The sequence below is a fragment of the Giraffa tippelskirchi genome, chromosome 5 (assembly GCF_054371585.1).
Source record: "Giraffa tippelskirchi isolate mGirTip1 chromosome 5, T2T-mGirTip1v1.2.pri, whole genome shotgun sequence".
Taxonomy (NCBI): domain Eukaryota; kingdom Metazoa; phylum Chordata; class Mammalia; order Artiodactyla; family Giraffidae; genus Giraffa; species Giraffa tippelskirchi.
Window position 1 is genome coordinate 25,178,405 of NC_137279.1, and position 17,688 is coordinate 25,196,092.

General features: G+C 44.4%; 3 protein-coding genes across 4 annotated transcripts in view; 1 reads left to right on the forward strand and 2 right to left on the reverse strand.

The window, feature by feature from the left end:
* Positions 1-204: 204 nt before the first annotated feature.
* Positions 205-5,579, reverse strand: LOC145506105 (PRAME family member 27-like). Its single transcript, XM_081489906.1, has 4 exons — positions 5,495-5,579; positions 3,797-4,115; positions 2,777-3,355; positions 205-1,114 (listed from the first exon to the last, which is right to left on the reverse strand). The coding sequence occupies exons 2-4, from the start codon at positions 4,081-4,083 to the stop codon at positions 541-543; spliced, it is 1,440 nt and encodes a 479-aa protein (XP_081346032.1). The 5' UTR covers positions 4,084-4,115; positions 5,495-5,579; the 3' UTR covers positions 205-540.
* Positions 5,580-9,226: 3,647 nt separating this feature from the next.
* LOC145505162 (uncharacterized) overlaps positions 9,227-17,688 on the forward strand; it is a 32,776-nt gene continuing 24,314 nt past the window's right edge. The window contains exons 1-4 of the mRNA XM_081486957.1: positions 9,227-9,338; positions 9,413-9,861; positions 11,589-11,750; positions 13,145-13,203. Coding sequence (XP_081343083.1) covers positions 9,227-9,338; positions 9,413-9,861; positions 11,589-11,591 — 564 coding nt within the window. The 3' untranslated portion in view covers positions 11,592-11,750; positions 13,145-13,203. The remainder of the gene's footprint in view (positions 9,339-9,412; positions 9,862-11,588; positions 11,751-13,144; positions 13,204-17,688) is intronic.
* LOC145507362 (melanoma antigen preferentially expressed in tumors-like) lies at positions 11,149-15,842 on the reverse strand. 2 transcript variants are annotated; one of them, XM_081493820.1, is made up of 2 exons: positions 15,038-15,842; positions 11,149-14,582 (listed from the first exon to the last, which is right to left on the reverse strand). In XM_081493820.1, the coding sequence occupies exons 1-2, from the start codon at positions 15,322-15,324 to the stop codon at positions 14,471-14,473; spliced, it is 399 nt and encodes a 132-aa protein (XP_081349946.1). In that variant the 5' UTR covers positions 15,325-15,842; the 3' UTR covers positions 11,149-14,470. The 2 variants fall into 2 exon arrangements, with proteins under 2 accessions (XP_081349946.1, XP_081349945.1); XM_081493819.1 differs by having other exon boundaries at positions 13,205-14,085.

Sequence of the window (17,688 nt, forward strand, 5' to 3'; positions counted from 1 at the left end):
AAGGTGGTGGAAGAGGATGAGATGGCTAGACAGCATCACTGACTCAATGGACACAAATCTGAGCAAATTCTGGAGATAAGCCTCAGACAGAATAAAGAATGGGTGAAAATGGTAGTTTCAGAAACTCTGAATTTTTTTTAATCTGCATCTGGAGATTCCTGCAATGTAAAGTGAGGGGAAAAAATGATACACGGAGGGCAGCAGTTGGCTTACACTGAGCATCTCTTTATTTCTGATTATTTCTTTACAACCATCTACCCAGGGATAGCTCCAACTTGTGGGTCACAAGCTTGAATCCACCTTCAAAAATTTAGGTTTATAATTCTTACTCTGTAGGACACATGTACACAAAGCTCCATTACTGCTCAGCATCAGCTATTCCCTCTGCAGTCCTGCACCCCTGCAGGATCACTTTTTCTTTTCACATTCACACTGAGCAAATGTCTGAAACCATGGGTCTCTTTTTCCTTCACAAAGTACCAGTATCATAGATTTCAGTTTCCAAATGCTCAGAAGAAAGCTTTTGATTGATGCACTCAACTAGGCAGAGGTGTTACTGCCATATGTGATGGGCTCAGAATGATTGAATGTGTCCTCTCCACAGTGAGGACAGGGGCTGGAACTAATCCAGATGGTCCTGGGACGTCCCAAGTCCTTCAGAATCTCAAGCAGTTCAGCTCTACACTGAGCAAGTCTCCCCAGTTGGAGGATTCCAAGAGAGCTGAAACTCTCCTGAGGGATAGGGTACAGTTCTTGACATAAACTGGGCAGCGCCGAGGTGTGTCGAAGCATCTTATCCATGATGGCCATGGAGAGGAAGTTTCCACGTACGCTGAAAAAATTAAGCTGGAAGCAGTGGCTCAGGGCAGGCAGGATGGCCTCAAGTTGTGAATCCATGATCCCACACCGATCTAAGTATAGTTCCTGGAGGGTGGCTGCAACTTTCTCCAGCAGACCTGGAAGGAGCTCAGGACTAGAGTAGGTCAGGATGACACCACTCAGATTCAGGCCCTTTAGCTGACTGATGTTTGGACACTGGGAAAGATGGGTCAAGTCTGAATTCGTAAGGAGGCAGTGTGTTATTCCAAGGGTGTCCAAGGGGTTTGTCAAGCACCTGGGGAGAAGCAGAATTACAATGTCTTAAAAACTGGGGTGGAAGGTGACCTCAAGGTGAGAGACAAGAGATTTTCTGAAGACCAAGATTGGTCTGTCCATCTGATAATGATCATTACCCAGAATTTCCAGCCTCATTTAAGACTGAGTCCTTTAACCTTCATAGTATGCCTGGATCAATTTCACAGAACCTGGAAAACTCTCTTTCCTCATCTATGTAGCAGAGTAAAACACATTCCACTTCCTTATGAGGATGAATGAAGATCATAGAATGGACTAGAACAAGCTAACAGCAGAGCCTGACATCTTGTCTCAATCAACAATGGGCATCGCTGAATATTAACAGTAAGAGACATACTTAAAATGCTTCCTACTCAGACCTCCTTCCACTCATGCTTGGGCCCCAGGCATCCATACCCAGAAGCCAGGTGAAGCTTCTGAATGACACGCATAGAGGACCAGTCTGGTCAAGGTCCCACAACATCCCATGAAGATGGCAGTTTGCAGGGGGTCACTTACATCCCTGCATTATCTTCAAAGCATCTACCAGCTTTTATGATCTCTTTGGCTCCTGTTCTACTACTATCACCTCCAGAATCATGCATTTCCCATATATCAATTATCTTATCTGGAGTTAAAAAGCCTTTTACAGACAGGGAGTTTGAGGCAGGCTTATTGTGGTCACAAAAGTGTTAAGCACAGGGCTTTGGTTTAGAAATGCTCAGAGATGGACTTTTCCCTCTTCAATTTCCCCTTCTCTTACCTATTTTCAAGTCATCTAAATTAAGATATCCCTTCTTAAGGAAGAAATCATATACCCAACCACTAGATCCTAACCATTAGTCTATAGCTACCTACAAGGAGTCCCTTTCCAGAGCCTCTATCCAGCTTGAACCCCTACGTTGATTTTAGTGGTTATGTGATACCACAGTTCAGAATAGAGCAGCAAAGGAGATAGTATGCTTGACATTCTAGAGGGGTTTTTTTTGACCAATAAAAAAAGTTCTTTTTTTTTTTTAAATAGTCTATATATGGCCTGGGTTCTTGACCCTTTATCACCTTCTCCTAGTCAGCGAACCTGAGGCTTCTGTGGCAAGGGTCTGCCATTCCCCTCCTTGGGTGCCTGAACTCTTTCTCCGGGGGCTGGGCACAACATATCAAGTAGCAGCTTTTGCTCCTTGCTTCTAAACTTTGCCACCTACTGTGCCTCAACCTCTGCATGTCCCCCTACCCCGACCTTTCTTCTGATGTAGATAAAGAAATACTGCAAGCCTATATCTTATAGCCCACCTCTAATTTGGAGGGCTAGAAAATTTTGAGGAGAAGGGGGTGACAGAGTATGAAATGGTTGGATGACATCATCAACATAATGGACATGAGTTTGAGCAAACTCCAGCAGATAGTGAAGGACAGGGAAGCATGGTGTGCTGCAGTCTATGGGGTCACAAAGAGTTGTACATGACTGAACGACTGAACAACAGCATGAAAATTCTAGAGGAATTCTCCTTTGATACCCTATCCTCTGTTTTCCCTGCCCTGGCCCCTGGGCTCTAAGAGCTCAGGCTTCCCCAACTCAGATACCAGTGAAACTGAGTTCTGTGCCTGGAGGGGTGGAGGGTGGTGAGTTGTGTTCACTGTTACCTGGCCAATGGTGTATACTCACATGAGCATCTGGTCCAAGCATCCTTCCAAGAAGAAGGTAGATATCAGAAAGAGATCCTGGAGGTGGTGCAGCCTGAGGAACTGAGAAGTAATTTGGACAACATGCTGCTCCTCCTGATCTTCAAGTGCAGGCACGTCCAGGTGAGAGAGAAGGAGTCTCTGCACATTGCTCATCTGGCCCAGGAGAGGAGCAAACATCGCCAGGCTGGACAGACGCCAGGTGCAATTTACTCGCACCTCCTCGACACAGTCCAGCTGCACCATACTCAGTATCTTCATAATATTCATAATGTCTCTGGGCATTGACTCTATCTTTAGTTTCTTACAGCACAGGTGTATGGAAGCTTTCCTCTCCTCCACCCATCTCATGAGGTAGGTAAGGAATGCATTCATGGTCCTTCCATTGATGTGAAGTTCTATGAACACCTCCAAGGGAGCCAAAGTCTGCTGTGTTCTTGGCCTATTCTTAGCCACTGGTTCTTCTAATGAGCTTGAGGACACCTGGACACTGGATCCAGACCACATTCTCCAGAAGTCCTGGCCAGTATTTCTTAAATCCAGCACCTGCAGTTTGCACCTCCTGTGGGGGAAATAGTAGATTGGTAGAGATGGTTTTAAGATCCACTAAAATGAAACCACAGCCTCAGAATTTAGGCAATACTCAGACATCCCACCTGAGCTTTTACTTCACATTCTTGACATTTCCCTCTTCTTCCCTCTCTGTCTCAGTTTCCTCCATCTCATTTTCCCCTTCCATCTTTCCTTTTATCCACTTCTATACCTTCCTTAAGCATCACTAGAAGGAGTCAGAGAGTGTAGTTTCAGGTTCCCTCACATCTTAGGCACTCCTACATTTCCTGAAAACATTTCCCAGAGTGTGTTCAGCAATGGCCAAGTCTCTGTACTTCCTCATTGGCATCATCAGAAGCCTCTGGTCTATCTCTTGGCCATTCACACTCTGACCCCAGCTGTCTCTTCAAAGACTCCCCTGACTCTACCAGTCTACTTGAATCAGACTCACCTGGGTTGATCCTCCTGGGAAAGCAGGACATCAAGTCCATCCAGCACTGCTTGTAAGGTTCCCAGGTGAGGCATCTCCATCAGTCCCCCCAGAGGCAGGCGGACAAAGGGCCAGGCTTGCACCATGGCCTTCAGTGTCTCTCTGCAACTCCCATAGAAGGCTTCCATGAAGAGTGGGGGGAAGAGCTCGATGGGCAGATACTCCAGAGCAGAAATGGCCAAGGCCTCATCCCTTAGCAGGCTCATCACTGCTTGGTCCAGGAGTCTGGATGGATTCCAGGTACTCATTCTGACTCTGCTCCAAAAGAATCCTGTGGAAACTTGCAGGGAAGAAGGTATATTTCTCAGGCAAGCATGAGCACCCCTTCATTGGTATCCCCACTCTTCAGAGGGACCAACTCATAGCCATATCCAATGCTCTCATGGGGCTGGAAAACCCAGAGATCAAACCCTGGTCTCCAGCATGACAGGCAGATTCTTTACCATATGAGCCAGTAAGGAAGCCCAGAAGACTCCCAGTTTACCAGAATTTTACTCTAGTCTTCATGGGTGCAAATCCATAACGCTGCCTCTATAGGGCCAGAGCAAGAATCTAAGTACTAAGGAGGAAGAAGCCCAACCACTTGCCATCCATTTCCATTCACTGCTTTGCTTTATGATGATGAACTGGAAAGTGGGTACCCCAAGCCTGAAGGCTGACCCTAATTATTTTGGTGAAAACTTTGACACTTTCTTAGGCCCCTAAAACTACTGAAGAGGAGCATCATGTGACACAACTCAATCTCTATCTTCGATTCCCACAGTTACCTGAGCTGGAAAAGATGAAGGACAGACCCCTAAAATGAATGCCATTTGCACAAACTACATATTTTAAATGTCAAGAAATAAAACTCCAAACAACTGTTTTTATTAAAAGGAAAATCTGCTTGTTTAAGATAATTGAAATGATATAAACCGAAGGACAAATCAAAATGTTGAGAAAGAGGCAAAACTACAGTGAGAGGTAAAACCAAAATGTTAAATTTGTTCATCGGCAAAGAACTAACTACAGGCCTCCCAAATGGCACATGCATGTGTGCTAAGGTGTTTCAGTCGTGTCTAACTCTTTGCAACCGCATGGGCTATTAGTAGCCCACCAGGATCCTCTGTCCATGGGATTCCCCAGGCAAGAATACTAGACTGCTTTGCCATTCCCTTTCCAAAGGGTCTTCCCAACCCAGGGATTGCACCCTCATTTCATTATGTCTCCTGCATCGGCAGGCAGGTTCTTTACCACTAGCATGGTATAGTGGATGCAGATCCATCTGCCAAAACAGGGGACATGGGTTCGATCCCTGGTCCAGGAAGATTTCACATTCTGCAGAGCAACTGAGTCAGTGCGCCACAACTACTGAGCCCACGTGCTGCAGCAACTGAAGCCCATGCACCTACAGCCTATGTTCTGAAATAAGAGAAGCCAACGCAGTGAAAAGCCTATGCACTGCTATCGAGAATGATCCTTGCTAGGTGCAACTAGAGAAAACCCGAGCAAATGAAGCTAATGAAGACATAGCACAGCCAAAAAAAATTAAAAAAAAAAAACATTGATAAAGACTAACTAAAAAAATCTCTCCCTGCCATCCTGTTCTATATGACACAATTCAAGACCAGCTGACCATAGATAAGGTAAGAGGGTCCTTAACTGAGGTCGGTAACTTACCAACTCTGATGTGGTTGTCAGGGTGGGCTCAGTCCTAAGACTGGATGAGATCCCAGACAGTAACTCCAGAAGGCAAAGTTTCTGCATCTTCTCTTTGGTGCCTGAGACTTTTAAAGGCCTTTCTAATAACATCTTCCCCCTTGCCAACTACAAACAGCCAACCAGAAAGTGGTGCCTGATTAGATTCCAGACTGTCCATCAGGTTAATCCTGATTGGATTTTTGCCTATAACCAGATGAATTGATTGAATCCAATATCATTCAGGAGGGTTTAAATGGGGGGAGGAGAGTCATGGACTCAACCATTGATTCACTCCTGGAACTTTGACTGAGTTTTACTATTAGGGTGTGTTATAGCCAAGGGTGTGAGACAAGGAAGAAATTATTGTTTCCAGATATTGGATGGGAAATTAGAAGCATTGGTTTGGGGAACTATCTGGTCAAAATAATAAAAATGTCCCAGAATTAAGATATTAGGAAGAGGTGGCAAGAATACACAGAAGAACTATACAAAAAAGATCTTCATGACCCAGATAACTATGATAGTGTGATCACTCACCTAGAGGCAGACATGCTGGAATGAGAAGTCAAGTGGGCCTTAGGAAGCACTCAGGTGCTACTGACCCTCAAAGTCAAATGCTCTGTCAGTTCTTCCTCTTGATTCCTGTCCCTCATATTGTCTTGGAGGGCTATTTTTTTTTATGTGGAAATGTCAATGTGTAGCCTGTGTGGGTTTAATATTTTTTGGTGCAAAGCTGTTTTTAATATGTATATCTGTCTCCTCTTGCCTCTGTGCATGAAGGCCATTATCCTATTGAAAGGAAGTGTGAGTGAGATTGTGGTGACCTGAGCCTGCACTGGATATTAAGCAGAACTGCCCCTTTGCTCTGGGGTTGTCACTGCCCTGTCAGGGGCAGAGTTTGCTCTTTAGTTGTTTGAGTAGAGACCCTCAGATCTTTTTCTGAGCTGTGTTTGTGATCTGCTGTGTGTTAGGTGTGACCGGGGCACTCCCACTGAGAGGGAAGCCACTAAGTCTTCCTCCCCTGGAGCTGTTTACCTATGAGTGTACTCTGCTGTGTCACTTTTCATCCATTGGGCTGCCTCAGAAATTACACTGCTATTGGAACAGCTCTCAGCCCCACCTTAATTAGGGGAATGCTGGCAATTGGTCCTGGTGTATCTCAGGTGCTGTTTTCACCAAGCCCAGCCGCTGAAGTCAGGTCCCAGGACTGCAGGAATCGTGCACCTGAACCTACTGTGGGAGCTAAGGTGGCAGCTCTGATTCTGTCCTGGACCAAACCCCATGGGTATGTGCCCAAAGTCTACAGCTGCTAAAGCTAGATCTGTCTCAGCTACAGGAGTGCTCATTCATTCAGATGTTCCACAGGCACTAAGTTTACAAAGCTGACAGCTGGGGGGTAAATCCATGGTTAACAGTCACAAGGAGAGATTTCAGCTCTTCTTCCTTAGTTGCACGACTCCTGGGGCTCAGCTGTGGCTTCAGCCCCACCTCTTTGTGTCATCCTCCCACCAGTGTCTGCTCCAGAGGCTGATGGAGCAGTTGTCCACATGTACTTATCCGGGTGGGCGGGGCACACCTACAGCAGACATACCCCTCAGGCTGGGGCATGAAGCACTGCGGCATGGACTGTCAGTGTACATCTTCCTCTGCCCTGCCTGCCACAGACATGCTTCTGCACTATCCTCTGAGCCCCTGAAGCTCCCCTCCTGTCCTAGCTGGTCTCCCAACCAGCCAGGGGGCTTTTCCAGGTGTGGGACTCTCTCCTCTCCTTCCACTCCTCCATTCCATGGATGCAGGTCCCGTTCTGTTTTCTCTTTTCTTTTATCTTTCTTTCATCCTACCTGCTCGCCAGGGTATCATTCTAGTCCTTTTAGATGCCCAAGGTATTCTACTAGTGTTTAGCAGGTGCTCTGTGAGATTTGTTCCATTTGCAGATGTATTCTTGATGTACTTGTGGGGAGAGGTGTGCTCCACATCCCCTTTTTCTGCCACTTTGACTCCACATCAAAAGGTTTTAGAGGTCTTTTAATTTGATTAATGGCTAGCCTATTATTATTTGTCTTGCTTGACTGTTTCCCCACTTTCTCTTATTTTTTCTTTTTTATTAAAATTATTTCACTGTGGTTTATTAAATAATAGTCACTCCCAATGAACAAACAGGATTTATTAGGCATTTCATTTTCATACAGTTTTCAAGGACAGTGCTGGTACGTACAGATGAGAAAACCCCAACAGCCTAGGAGGCAGTTCCTGAGATTTAAAATCTACTCTGCACTTCTCCTTGGATTACACTATAACCTCTGGTAACAGCCTGAATGTGTTTCAAATATGTTCCAAAAGCATCTCTACAGGCTCCCAGAAATAGTTAGGTTTTCTCCTTTACCTATCAGTTATCATCCAGAGTCTACTATGATCGCAAAAGACAGGGACCTCCTCTCCTTCTGCTATCTTCCCATTTACTCACTAGTAGAAAAGAAACTATTGAAAACCAAAAATCAAGAAAAATTCAAGAAAAACTTCCTTTTAAGACTCATGTCAAGTCTATATTATAGGTGTAGTCAGTTATGAGAGAAAGAAGATAGAGGACAAAGAAAAAAGACAAAGCCACCAACCATACAATGGCACTCAAGTGGGAGAAGCATAAAAAATGACATAGGCAATGGCAGAATCTCTGCAATAACAGTCTCATTAGTAGCATTAAAACCATGGTCCCTGAAGATATTTTAAATTCACATTGCATCCTGAAGATCAGAGTCTTGGCAAATTCTCTTGTCAATTCTCTCATCTGCCCCCTCGTCCACCCTCAAAGGACTTAGCCTTAAAGCCTTGCTGAATGAAAACAAAATCAAGTGCCCTCTGGCACTCCTCCTAGTGTTCAGACTCCTGTTAAACTAGTGTGTGTTAGTCACTCAGTCGTGCCTGACTCTTTGCTACTCATGAACTGTAGCCCTCCAGGCTTCTCTGTCCATGGAATTCTCCAGGCAAGAGTAATGGAGTGGGTTGCCATTTCCTTCTCCAGGGATCTTCCCAATCCAGGGGTCGAACCCAGGTAGGCAACATCAAAAGGCATTTGGGGAAAGAAGAGTTGACTGTCAACCATCTCTGACTAGCCCTTAGGCCTAAAATACTGCTTTGGACCAGATTTCCTCATATTTCTAAATAGTAAAACTTCCAAGAAACAAGGAGGATAAGAAAATTATGTGGTAGATAAGATTGGAAACAATTTCATAACATGAACCAACATTAATTTTTAAAAATTGTTTTTCAATTTAATTGTTCAAAACAAGGATATTGCTCCTCCCTGGTAGTTCCTTATTCTGCTTATTACAGTTTTACTATTTTTTTCATACTACAATAACAACAAAATGCTAAGCCTTTTTGCATCGCAAAAAAGTGGTTCTGATTCTCATTAACTCATCTGCATTAGGCAAAAAATAAACTACACAACAATCTCTAGAGGGCAACTCCTATCAGAGTTTAATCTTAATCTGACTCAAGAAAATTCAAATTCCATTAGAAATGGAAATAATTCCACCACTTGCTATTAGTATTATTTTTAACAAACTATTGTAAATTGTATACAAGCTAAAAAATGCATACTGTGAGAAAATCCTGCTCAAAGTCGTACTCTCCACCTCCAGTGGCACAAAAGACAGTGTGGAGACGCAAGACATTTTTGTCTCTGCCCGTTTGAATAAAAGCAGGCATGTTATGAGAGGGAAAGCATATGAAGTGCAGATTGCCTTTGCGTCCATTCGGAGTCAGGTTCTTCAGCTCCAGCTGCACGTCCAGAATCCCTGTGGACCCATAAGCCACACTGGAGGTCAGGCACTTCCGAATGCTTTTAGGACTTTCCACTTCTTCTTCAGCAATGATGTCTTGGGGTTCTAAATAAAGAAACACTCATCAAGCTGGGTCCCACCACTATCCAAGCCAAACCAAGGAAAAAGCGGCCGCTTCTTCCGGAGGCTTTCGACGCGCTGAAGCAAGGCCGAGGCAGCCCCGCTCTGAGAGCCGGGCTGGTCCTCCCTTACGCCCTACATGAAGGGGAGGCCCAGGCCGAGGCCCCAACGACAGGAGCCGAAGCGCTGCTCGCCCTGCGCCGCCCATCCGGGCCCCCGGACACCAGCTCCCGGGCGACGAAGCGGAGGTGGCGGCGGCCCTGCCCTGGCGCGGAGCAGACCCGCTGCATCCACAGCGGCCTCTGCTGCCACCCGAGCCAGCCTCTCAGCGCCCGTCGCCTCCTTGCCAACTCTATGGGAGACCAGCCGGAGCGGAGGAACAACTTCTGCAGGCCGCCTCTTCCCCCTCTTATTTTCGGATTAAATTCACTCATTGGGACTCAGGTAAGGCCTAGGAGGCTAAATGTTTTCTATAAATAAGAGGCAAAAGGAGAACTTGGGGGTATCTGCCCAGGGAAGGACCCATAGGTTCCTGCTTAGTTACACTTTGATGTACAATTTACTGTACAAATGTATTGAGCACAGTGCTATTTCTTCCCTATTCACTTTATGTTATTGATAGACAGCTAATGTTGAATTTCCTCAAATTAGCATTGCAGTACGAAATAACATTTGGGTGTAGGTGGCTCAGGCATTAAAGAATCACCTGTAATGTGGGAGTTCAGTCCCTGGGTTGGGGAGATTCCCGGGAGAAGGGAATGGCTACCGCTCCAGTATTCTGGCCTGGAGAATTCCATGGACAGAGGTGTTGTAGGAAGGGGGAGGCCCCCCCTACAGGGCCCCAAGAGTGGGCTCTTGTCTAACACTTGGAAAAGAATTGTCCGAGGAGACACGTGCTGACAACTCAAGAGATTTTATTGGGAAGGACACCCGGGTGGAGAGCAGTAGGGTAAGGGAACCCAGGAGAACAGCTCTGCCGCGTGGCTCACAGTCTCGGGTTTTATGGTGATGGGATTAGTTTCCGGCCAATCATTCTAATTCAGAGTCTTTCCTGGTGGCGCACGCATCACTCAGCCAAGATGGATGCTAGCAAGAGGGATTCTGGGAAGTGGACAGACACGCGGTGTCTCCTTTCGACCTTGCCCGAACTCTTCCGGTTGGTGGTGGCTTATTAGTTCCCTATTCCTTAACAGGATCTCCTGTCATAAAACAACTCATGTGAATGGTTACTATGGTGCCTGGCCAGGGTGGGCGGTTTCAATCAGTGTGCTTCCCCTAACAGAGGAGCCTCACGGGCTACAGTCCATGGGGTCACAAAGAGTGGGACACAACTCTTTCATAAATTGATGTTAATTATTTTTATACATCCAAGTTAGATGCGTTTAGTTTCACACCAGGCTCTTTGTTCAGTTGTGGAAATCACAGAATGATAGGCACAAAGTTCCTGCCTTTTGTGGGACCATCTCTAACAGGAAAAATTGACATAAAAGAAAAAATTGTAATTTATTCTCTTATTTTTGAACCTTTTATTTTGTGTTGGAGTATAGCCAATTAACAAATGTTGTGATAGTTTCAAGTGAACAGGGAAGGGACTCAGCCATATATATACATGATCCATTCTCCCGTAAACCTTTGAGAGAGTCAGTTTCTAGGCAGGTTGTTAAGAAGTCAGGGGTCCCCGAGGAGGAGAAAGCGGTCTGGGGTTCTCAAGGAGGAGGAAAGGACAAATGGTTTTTTTTTTTCTCTCTACATTCCTTAGTCTTAGTCATATAAAAAAATTTTTTTTTCTTTAAGCCCAGAACTGATGATTACACAACAAACAAATCAGTTTAAACTCTGTACTAGGGATTATATAACAACAATGTATCCTGCTTGAGGACAGTTCCTCCTTCCTGAAAACCTTCTGACTAATCCTGATATCTTAAAATGTATATTATGGGAGTGGGTCTGGTAGGACCTTTCTATTGTTAAGGTCTAATCCTGTCATCCTAAAATGTAAGTTGTGGGAGTGGGTCTGGTAAAGGTTTTACAACCTTGAGACATTCTTTTGATTTATTGTAATAACTAATTTAAAAAGTATATAACTCCCTTGCTAACACTAGTGAGGGAGGCTCTCTCTGCACACTTCTGATGTCTATGTCAGAAACTTTCTCTGTCCCGTTTCTCTGTAGTAAAACCTCCGTCACACAAAAGCTGTGAGTGATCAAGCCTGGTCCCTGGTCCAGATGCTAAATCTTCAGAGAGCAGGAATCTGACATCATTCACCATAAGCTGTCATCTGCCTCCCATACAGGCTGCCGCATAATACTGAGCAGAGTTCCATGTGCTCTACAGTAAGTCCTTGTTGGTTATCCATCTTAAATAAAGCAGTGTGTACATGTTCATCCCTTTTTATATGATTCAGCAATCTTACTCCTTGGTATCTTCTCAAATGAATTTAAAACTTAACATCTCCATCAAATTTGCACATAAAAGCTTATAGCAGCAAACCAAATAAGTACCCAAGATATCCTTCAGTAAATGAATGAATAAATAAACTGTGGTGCATTCAGACAGTGGAATATTGTCAAAATATGAAAAGTCATAGAGGAAACTTACATGTGTATTACTAAATGAAATGCCAATCAAAAAGGTTACATACTGTATGATTCCAATTATATAACAGTTTGGAATAACTCTGGGGAAAGCAAAAAGATTAGTGGTTGCCCAGGTTGTGGGGATAGAAAGATAAAGAGTAAAGTAAAGGAGAGTAAAGAGGATTCTTAGAGCAGTAAAACTACTCTGTAGGATATACAAGTATGTGTTTCTCAAAACTCATAGACTCTACAACTCCAACAGTGAATCTTAGTGTGAACTATGTATGGCATGTGGGTGATAATGATGTCTGTCTCAGTGTAGTTTCAAGAATTATAACAAATGTATTACGCTGACCACAATGCTGGTAGAGTGGTTGTGCATGTGTGGGGTCAGGAGCTAGATGGAAATTCTGTGTATTTTCTGCTTAGTTTTACTGCAAATGTCAAGCAGCTCTAACAAATAAGTCTACTTTAAAAAATAATTTAATCCTTCCAGCTGTAAAATTTGGTTATTTTTAAGGAAGAAAAAACTTCATTCATTGATTTTTAAAATCCTGTTTGTTTTGAGACATAAAACTAAGTGAAGCTTTTTTTTTATTTTTTAAATCCACATTCATTCCTTAAAAGTACATTTTTTTAGTAATTTTAAAATGACATTTATATTTTTAATAATTAGGTAAATCACAGCACAATTATTTAGTCAACTAGCACTTACATAACAGCAGCTTTAAAAACAAAACTGAAGTATACAGTCCTGCTTACAAAACTTCTTTATATCCCCTGGTCTGATCCACAAGCAGGTGGCCTAGGGGACCTCAGGCTCAGAATGTCTATCTCTAGAGATGACTCCAGTCTCTCCCATACCCTCTTCAACCCTCCCAGCACTAGCTGAGACTTACGGACCCAGCAGGAGAGCCATGAGGATCGCTCATGTCTAGGGTCATTGTCTCAGAGAGCAGTGAGGGCCCTGCCAAGAGCTCTCACTCAGGCTGCTCGCTGACCACTGAGTATGTTCCCCTTTGTGTGTATTAACCTATTGCAGAGCCATAGAAATAAGTATGGCGGTAAGAGATGCCCCAGACAGAATAAAGAACTTGAATGAATGGTAAGGTTTCAGAACCTAGCAACTCAGTGTCTTATTCTTTTATCAGTGTCTCGAGATTCCTGAAGTATACACAGAAAACTGAAGAATACATCACAGAACACAGCAGTAAGTTTACACTGAGGATCTCTTTACTTTTGATCCTTTCTTTACAAACATCCAACCATGGATAATGCCTACATATGTGTCTCAAGCTCAAATCCACCTAAAGAAATTTAGGTTCATATTTCTGGCTCTAAAGAACACATCACCCCACGATGTCCTTTACCTCTCAGACTCAGCTATTCCCTCTGCAATCCTGCATCCTCACTGAATCACTTTTTCTTCTCATATTCACATTGAACAGATATCTAAAATCATGGGTTTCTGTCCACTCACAATGCAACTGTGTCCTAGCTTTCAGTTTCCAAGAAAGCTTTTGACAGATGCACCCAGCTCAGCAGGCACACTGCTGCAGGATATGATAGGCTCAGGATGATACAATGTCATTCCCACAGTGTGCGCCAGAGATAGAACTAATACAGATGATCCTGGGGCAACCTAAGTCTTTCAGGATCTCAAGCAATTCAGCCCAACACTGGGCAAGTCTCCCCAGGTGGAGGATTCCCTGAGAGCTGAAACTTTCTTGAGGGACAGGGTACAGCTCTTGACTTCAAATGGGCAGACCAGAGGTGTGTCGCAGCATCTTCTCCATGATGGCATGGAGAGTAGGTTTCCACGCATGGTGAAGGATGTGAGCTGGAGGCAGTGGCTCAGGGCAGGCAGGATGGCCTCGAGGTGGGAGTCCTGGATCCCACATTGCTCTAAGTACAGTCATGGAGGGTGACTGCAACTTTCTCCAGCAGAGCTGAGAGGAGCTCAGGACTAGAGTAGGTCAGGGTGACACCACTCAGATTTAGGCTCTTTGGATACTGGGAAGGATGGGTCAAGCCTGAAGCTGTAAGAAGGCGATGAGTTATAATGAGGTTGTCCAAGGGGGTCATCGGGCACCTGGGGGAGAAAAAGAGGAATTCTGTCTTAGAAACTGGGGCAGAAGGTGACCTCAAGTTGGAAGACAGGTGATCTTGCCAAGGCCAAGATTGATCTGACTGACCATCTGATAATGATTAGATCCAGAGTGCCCAGTCTTGTTTTAGCCAGAGTCTCAATTACATAGTATCTCGAAAGCTCCCTTTCCTCATCTGTCCTGCAGAGTAGAATATACTCCATTTCTTTATGAGGATGAAAGAAATTATTGGAATGGACTAGAACAAGCTCAGAGTAGAGCCTAACACTTTGTCTCAATCAACAGTGGGCATCCATGGTACTTTCAATGAGGTAAAGTCCTGTGAACACCTCCAAGGTAGCCGAGGGCTGCTCTGTCCTTGACCTGTCCTCAGTCTCTGGTGCCATTGATGATTTCAAGGTTACATGGACACTGGGTCCAGACCACATTCTCCAGAAGTCTTGGCCAGTGTTCCTTAAATCCAGCACCCAGTTTGCACCTCCTGTGGGGCAACAGCAGATGGGCAGTGATGTTTTGAGATCCACACAGAGTGAAACCACAATCTTAGGATTTAGGCAACAATCTGGCTTCCCACCTGAGCTTTTACCTCATGTTCCTGACATCACCTGAAACCTTGCCTTCTCCTTCCCTCTCTGCCTCAGATTCCTCTGTCTCCTTTTCCCCTCCATCCTTTCTGGTTTTCTACTTCTAGCACAATTAAAAATCACTAGAAGGATGCATACTGTACTTTTAGGTTCTCTTGCATCTTAGGCACTCTTACACTGCTGGAGGGCTTTTCCCAAAGGCAGCTCAGCAGTGGCCAAGGTTTCTGAACTTCCTCATTAACATCATCAGAAGCCTCTGGTTCGTCTTCTGGACATCTGCTCTCTGATCCCAGATCCCAGGTCTCTCCTCAGAATGTCGAATAACCTACTAGGCTACCTGGATTAGACTCACCTGGGGCAATCTTCCTGGGCAAGCAGGACATCCAGCCCATCCAGCACAGCTTGTAAAGTCCCCATATGAGGTTTCTGCATCAGGCCCCGCAGAGGCAGGAGGGCAAAGGGCCAGGTGTGCACCATGACCTTCAAAGTCTGGCTGTGTCTTCCATAGAAGACCCCCATGAACAGTGGGGGGAAGAGCTCAATAGGCAAATACTCCAGAACACTGATGGCCAAGGCCACATCCCTCACCTGGCTGATTGCCATCAGGTCCAGGAGTCTAGATGGTGTCCAGAGACTCATCCTGACTCTGCTCCAAAAGGAATCCAGTGGAAACTTCGAGGGAACAAGGCATCCTTCTCAGGCCAGTTAGGAGCACATCTCAGTCTGTCTCTGCACTCTTCAATGGAAACTTCTTAGGGCCAAGGTCACTGCCCTGGCAGTGGTGCAAGAACCTGTTACTCCCAATTATACTCTGGGCTCAGTGGGAACAAAGCCATAGCTCTACCAGTATGGGCACTAGAGCAAGCACCTTATAAGAAGCAAGGAGGAAGAAGCCCAGCCACTATTCCATCCATCCCATCCACTGCTTTGTTTAATCATATTCCACCAGGAGAAACTGAAGGCTAAGCTTCATCTTTTGGGGGGGGAAATTTTTAATCCTTCACTTAGAGCCTTAAAACTATGGGAATAAGAGCATCATGTGGCCAACACAGCTGTCATCCTCAGTTCCCATAATTCACTGTGCTGGAAAAGGGTAAAGAGATACCCCTAAAATATATGCTGCTTGTGCACAAATTGAATATTTTAAATTTCAAGAAATAAAATTCCAAACAGATGATTTCCACTAAAAATAGCATCTGCTCTTAAACAAAATATTTACAAATGGTATAAACCAAGGTACCAATTAAAGTATTTGGGATTAAGTCAAAACCACAGAAGAAGCAAAATAAAAACCTTAAATCAGCACATCAGAAAAGAAATACTTTTTATTCATTTTAATTTATTTATCTATTTCTTGGGGGTCATGTGGCATGCAGGTTCTTAGTTTCTGGACCAGGGATTGAAACCATACCCCTTGCAGTGGAAATGCGGAGTCTAAACCGCTGGTTTCCCAGGAAGTCTCAAGAAATAATTTTTAAAAACTCTCCTTCCATCCTGAAGTGCATGCCACCATTCAAAACAAGTTGACCATGGGTGCAATGAGGGTGTCCTTAATTACGTCTATAACTTACCAACACTGATGTGGTTGGCAGGCTGCTCAGACCTCAGACCTGATGCAGTACAAAGGTGGTAGAGATTCTGCATCTCATTTGGTAATTGATTCTTTTATTGACCTTTTAAATCACATCTTCCTTCTTTCCAACTGCTAACTGCTAATCAGAAAGTGATGCCTGATTAGACTCTACACTGTCGTTGGGTTAATCCAGATTGGATCTTTTTCAATCTTCAGAGGAATGGGTTGGATCAGATTTCATTCAGGAAAGATAAAGAATGAGAGAGGGGTATTGGAGTCAAGGGCTTCCCTGATAGCTCATTTGGTGAAGAATCTGGTTTGATTCCTGGGTTGGGAAGATCCGAAGGGATAGGCTACCCACTCCAATATTCTTGGGCTTCCCTTGTGGCTCAGCTGGTAAAGAATCTGCCTGCAATGTGGGAGATCTGGGTTTGATCCCTGGGTTGGGAAGATCCCCTAGAGAAGAGAACAGCTACCCACTCCAACATTCTGGCCTGGAGAATTCCATGGACTCCATGGGGTCGCAAAGAGTCGGACACAACTGAGTCACTTTCGCTTTCACTTTCATTAATATAAAATAGGTTTATATATCTCATTGGAGTCAAAGGCTGGTTCTTTGATTCACTCCACAAGTACTGACTGGGTTTTACCAATACTGACAGTAACTGTGGGTAGGAGACAGGGAAGGAGTTATTGATTTGTGACAGTGAATAGGAAAAACAACACTTTAAAGCATCATTGTTTGGGGATCTATGGCCAGGAAAAAATTACCCAAATGTCCCGGAATTAAAACTGCTTCATGAAGACAGTAGTGTTGTTCTGAAAGGAAACAAAATACACACATTTATCTATCAAGGGTCACTTAGGTGTTGTATATGACACATGGGAGATCAGGAGCCTATTCAGGAAGCAAAAGGAAGTGCTTTTGGGAGATGTGATTGGTTTACCAATCTTAAGTCAAGACTTCTCTGAAGGAGACCAGGTGAAAATCACATTGAGAAATGGGGGGGGGGGCAGCTGGGTACTTTTGCTGTTGTTATTCAATTGCTAAGTCCTGTCTGACTCTTTGCACCTCCATCGACTGCTGCATGCCAGGTTCCTCTGCCCTTCACTCTCTCCCAAGGTTTGCTCAAATTCATGTCCATTGAGTCAGAGATACTACCTAACCATCTCATCCTCCGCTGCTCAGTTCTTTTGCCTTCAGTCTTTCCCAGCTTCAGGGTCTTTTTCAAGGAGTCAGTTCTTTGCATCAGGTGGCTCAAGTATTAGAACTTCAGCTTTCCAATGAATATTCAGGGTTGATTTCCTTTAGGATTAGCTGATTTCATCTCCTTGCTGTTCAAAGAACTCTCAAGAGTCTTCCCCAGCACCACAGTTTGAAAGCATAAGTTCTTCAGCACTCAGTCTTTTTCATGGTCCAACTCTTATAT

Bases quoted from the DNA above. Each gene is read 5' to 3' on its own strand.
- LOC145506105 (XM_081489906.1), bottom strand. From the start codon at position 4,083: ATGAGTACCTGGAATCCATCCAGACTCCTGGACCAAGCAGTGATGAGC. The intron at 3,356-3,796 runs GTGAGTCTGATT...TTTCCCCCACAG, and splicing joins TCCCAGGAGGATCAACCCAG to GAGGTGCAAACTGCAGGTGC. The intron at 1,115-2,776 runs GTGAGTATACAC...GCTTCTCCCCAG, and splicing joins TGCTTGGACCAGATGCTCAT to GTGCTTGACAAACCCCTTGG.
- LOC145507362 (XM_081493819.1), bottom strand. From the start codon at position 15,324: ATGAGTCTCTGGACACCATCTAGACTCCTGGACCTGATGGCAATCAGC. The intron at 14,086-15,037 runs GTGAGTCTAATC...TTTCTCCCCCAG, and splicing joins GCCCAGGAAGATTGCCCCAG to GTGCCCGATGACCCCCTTGG.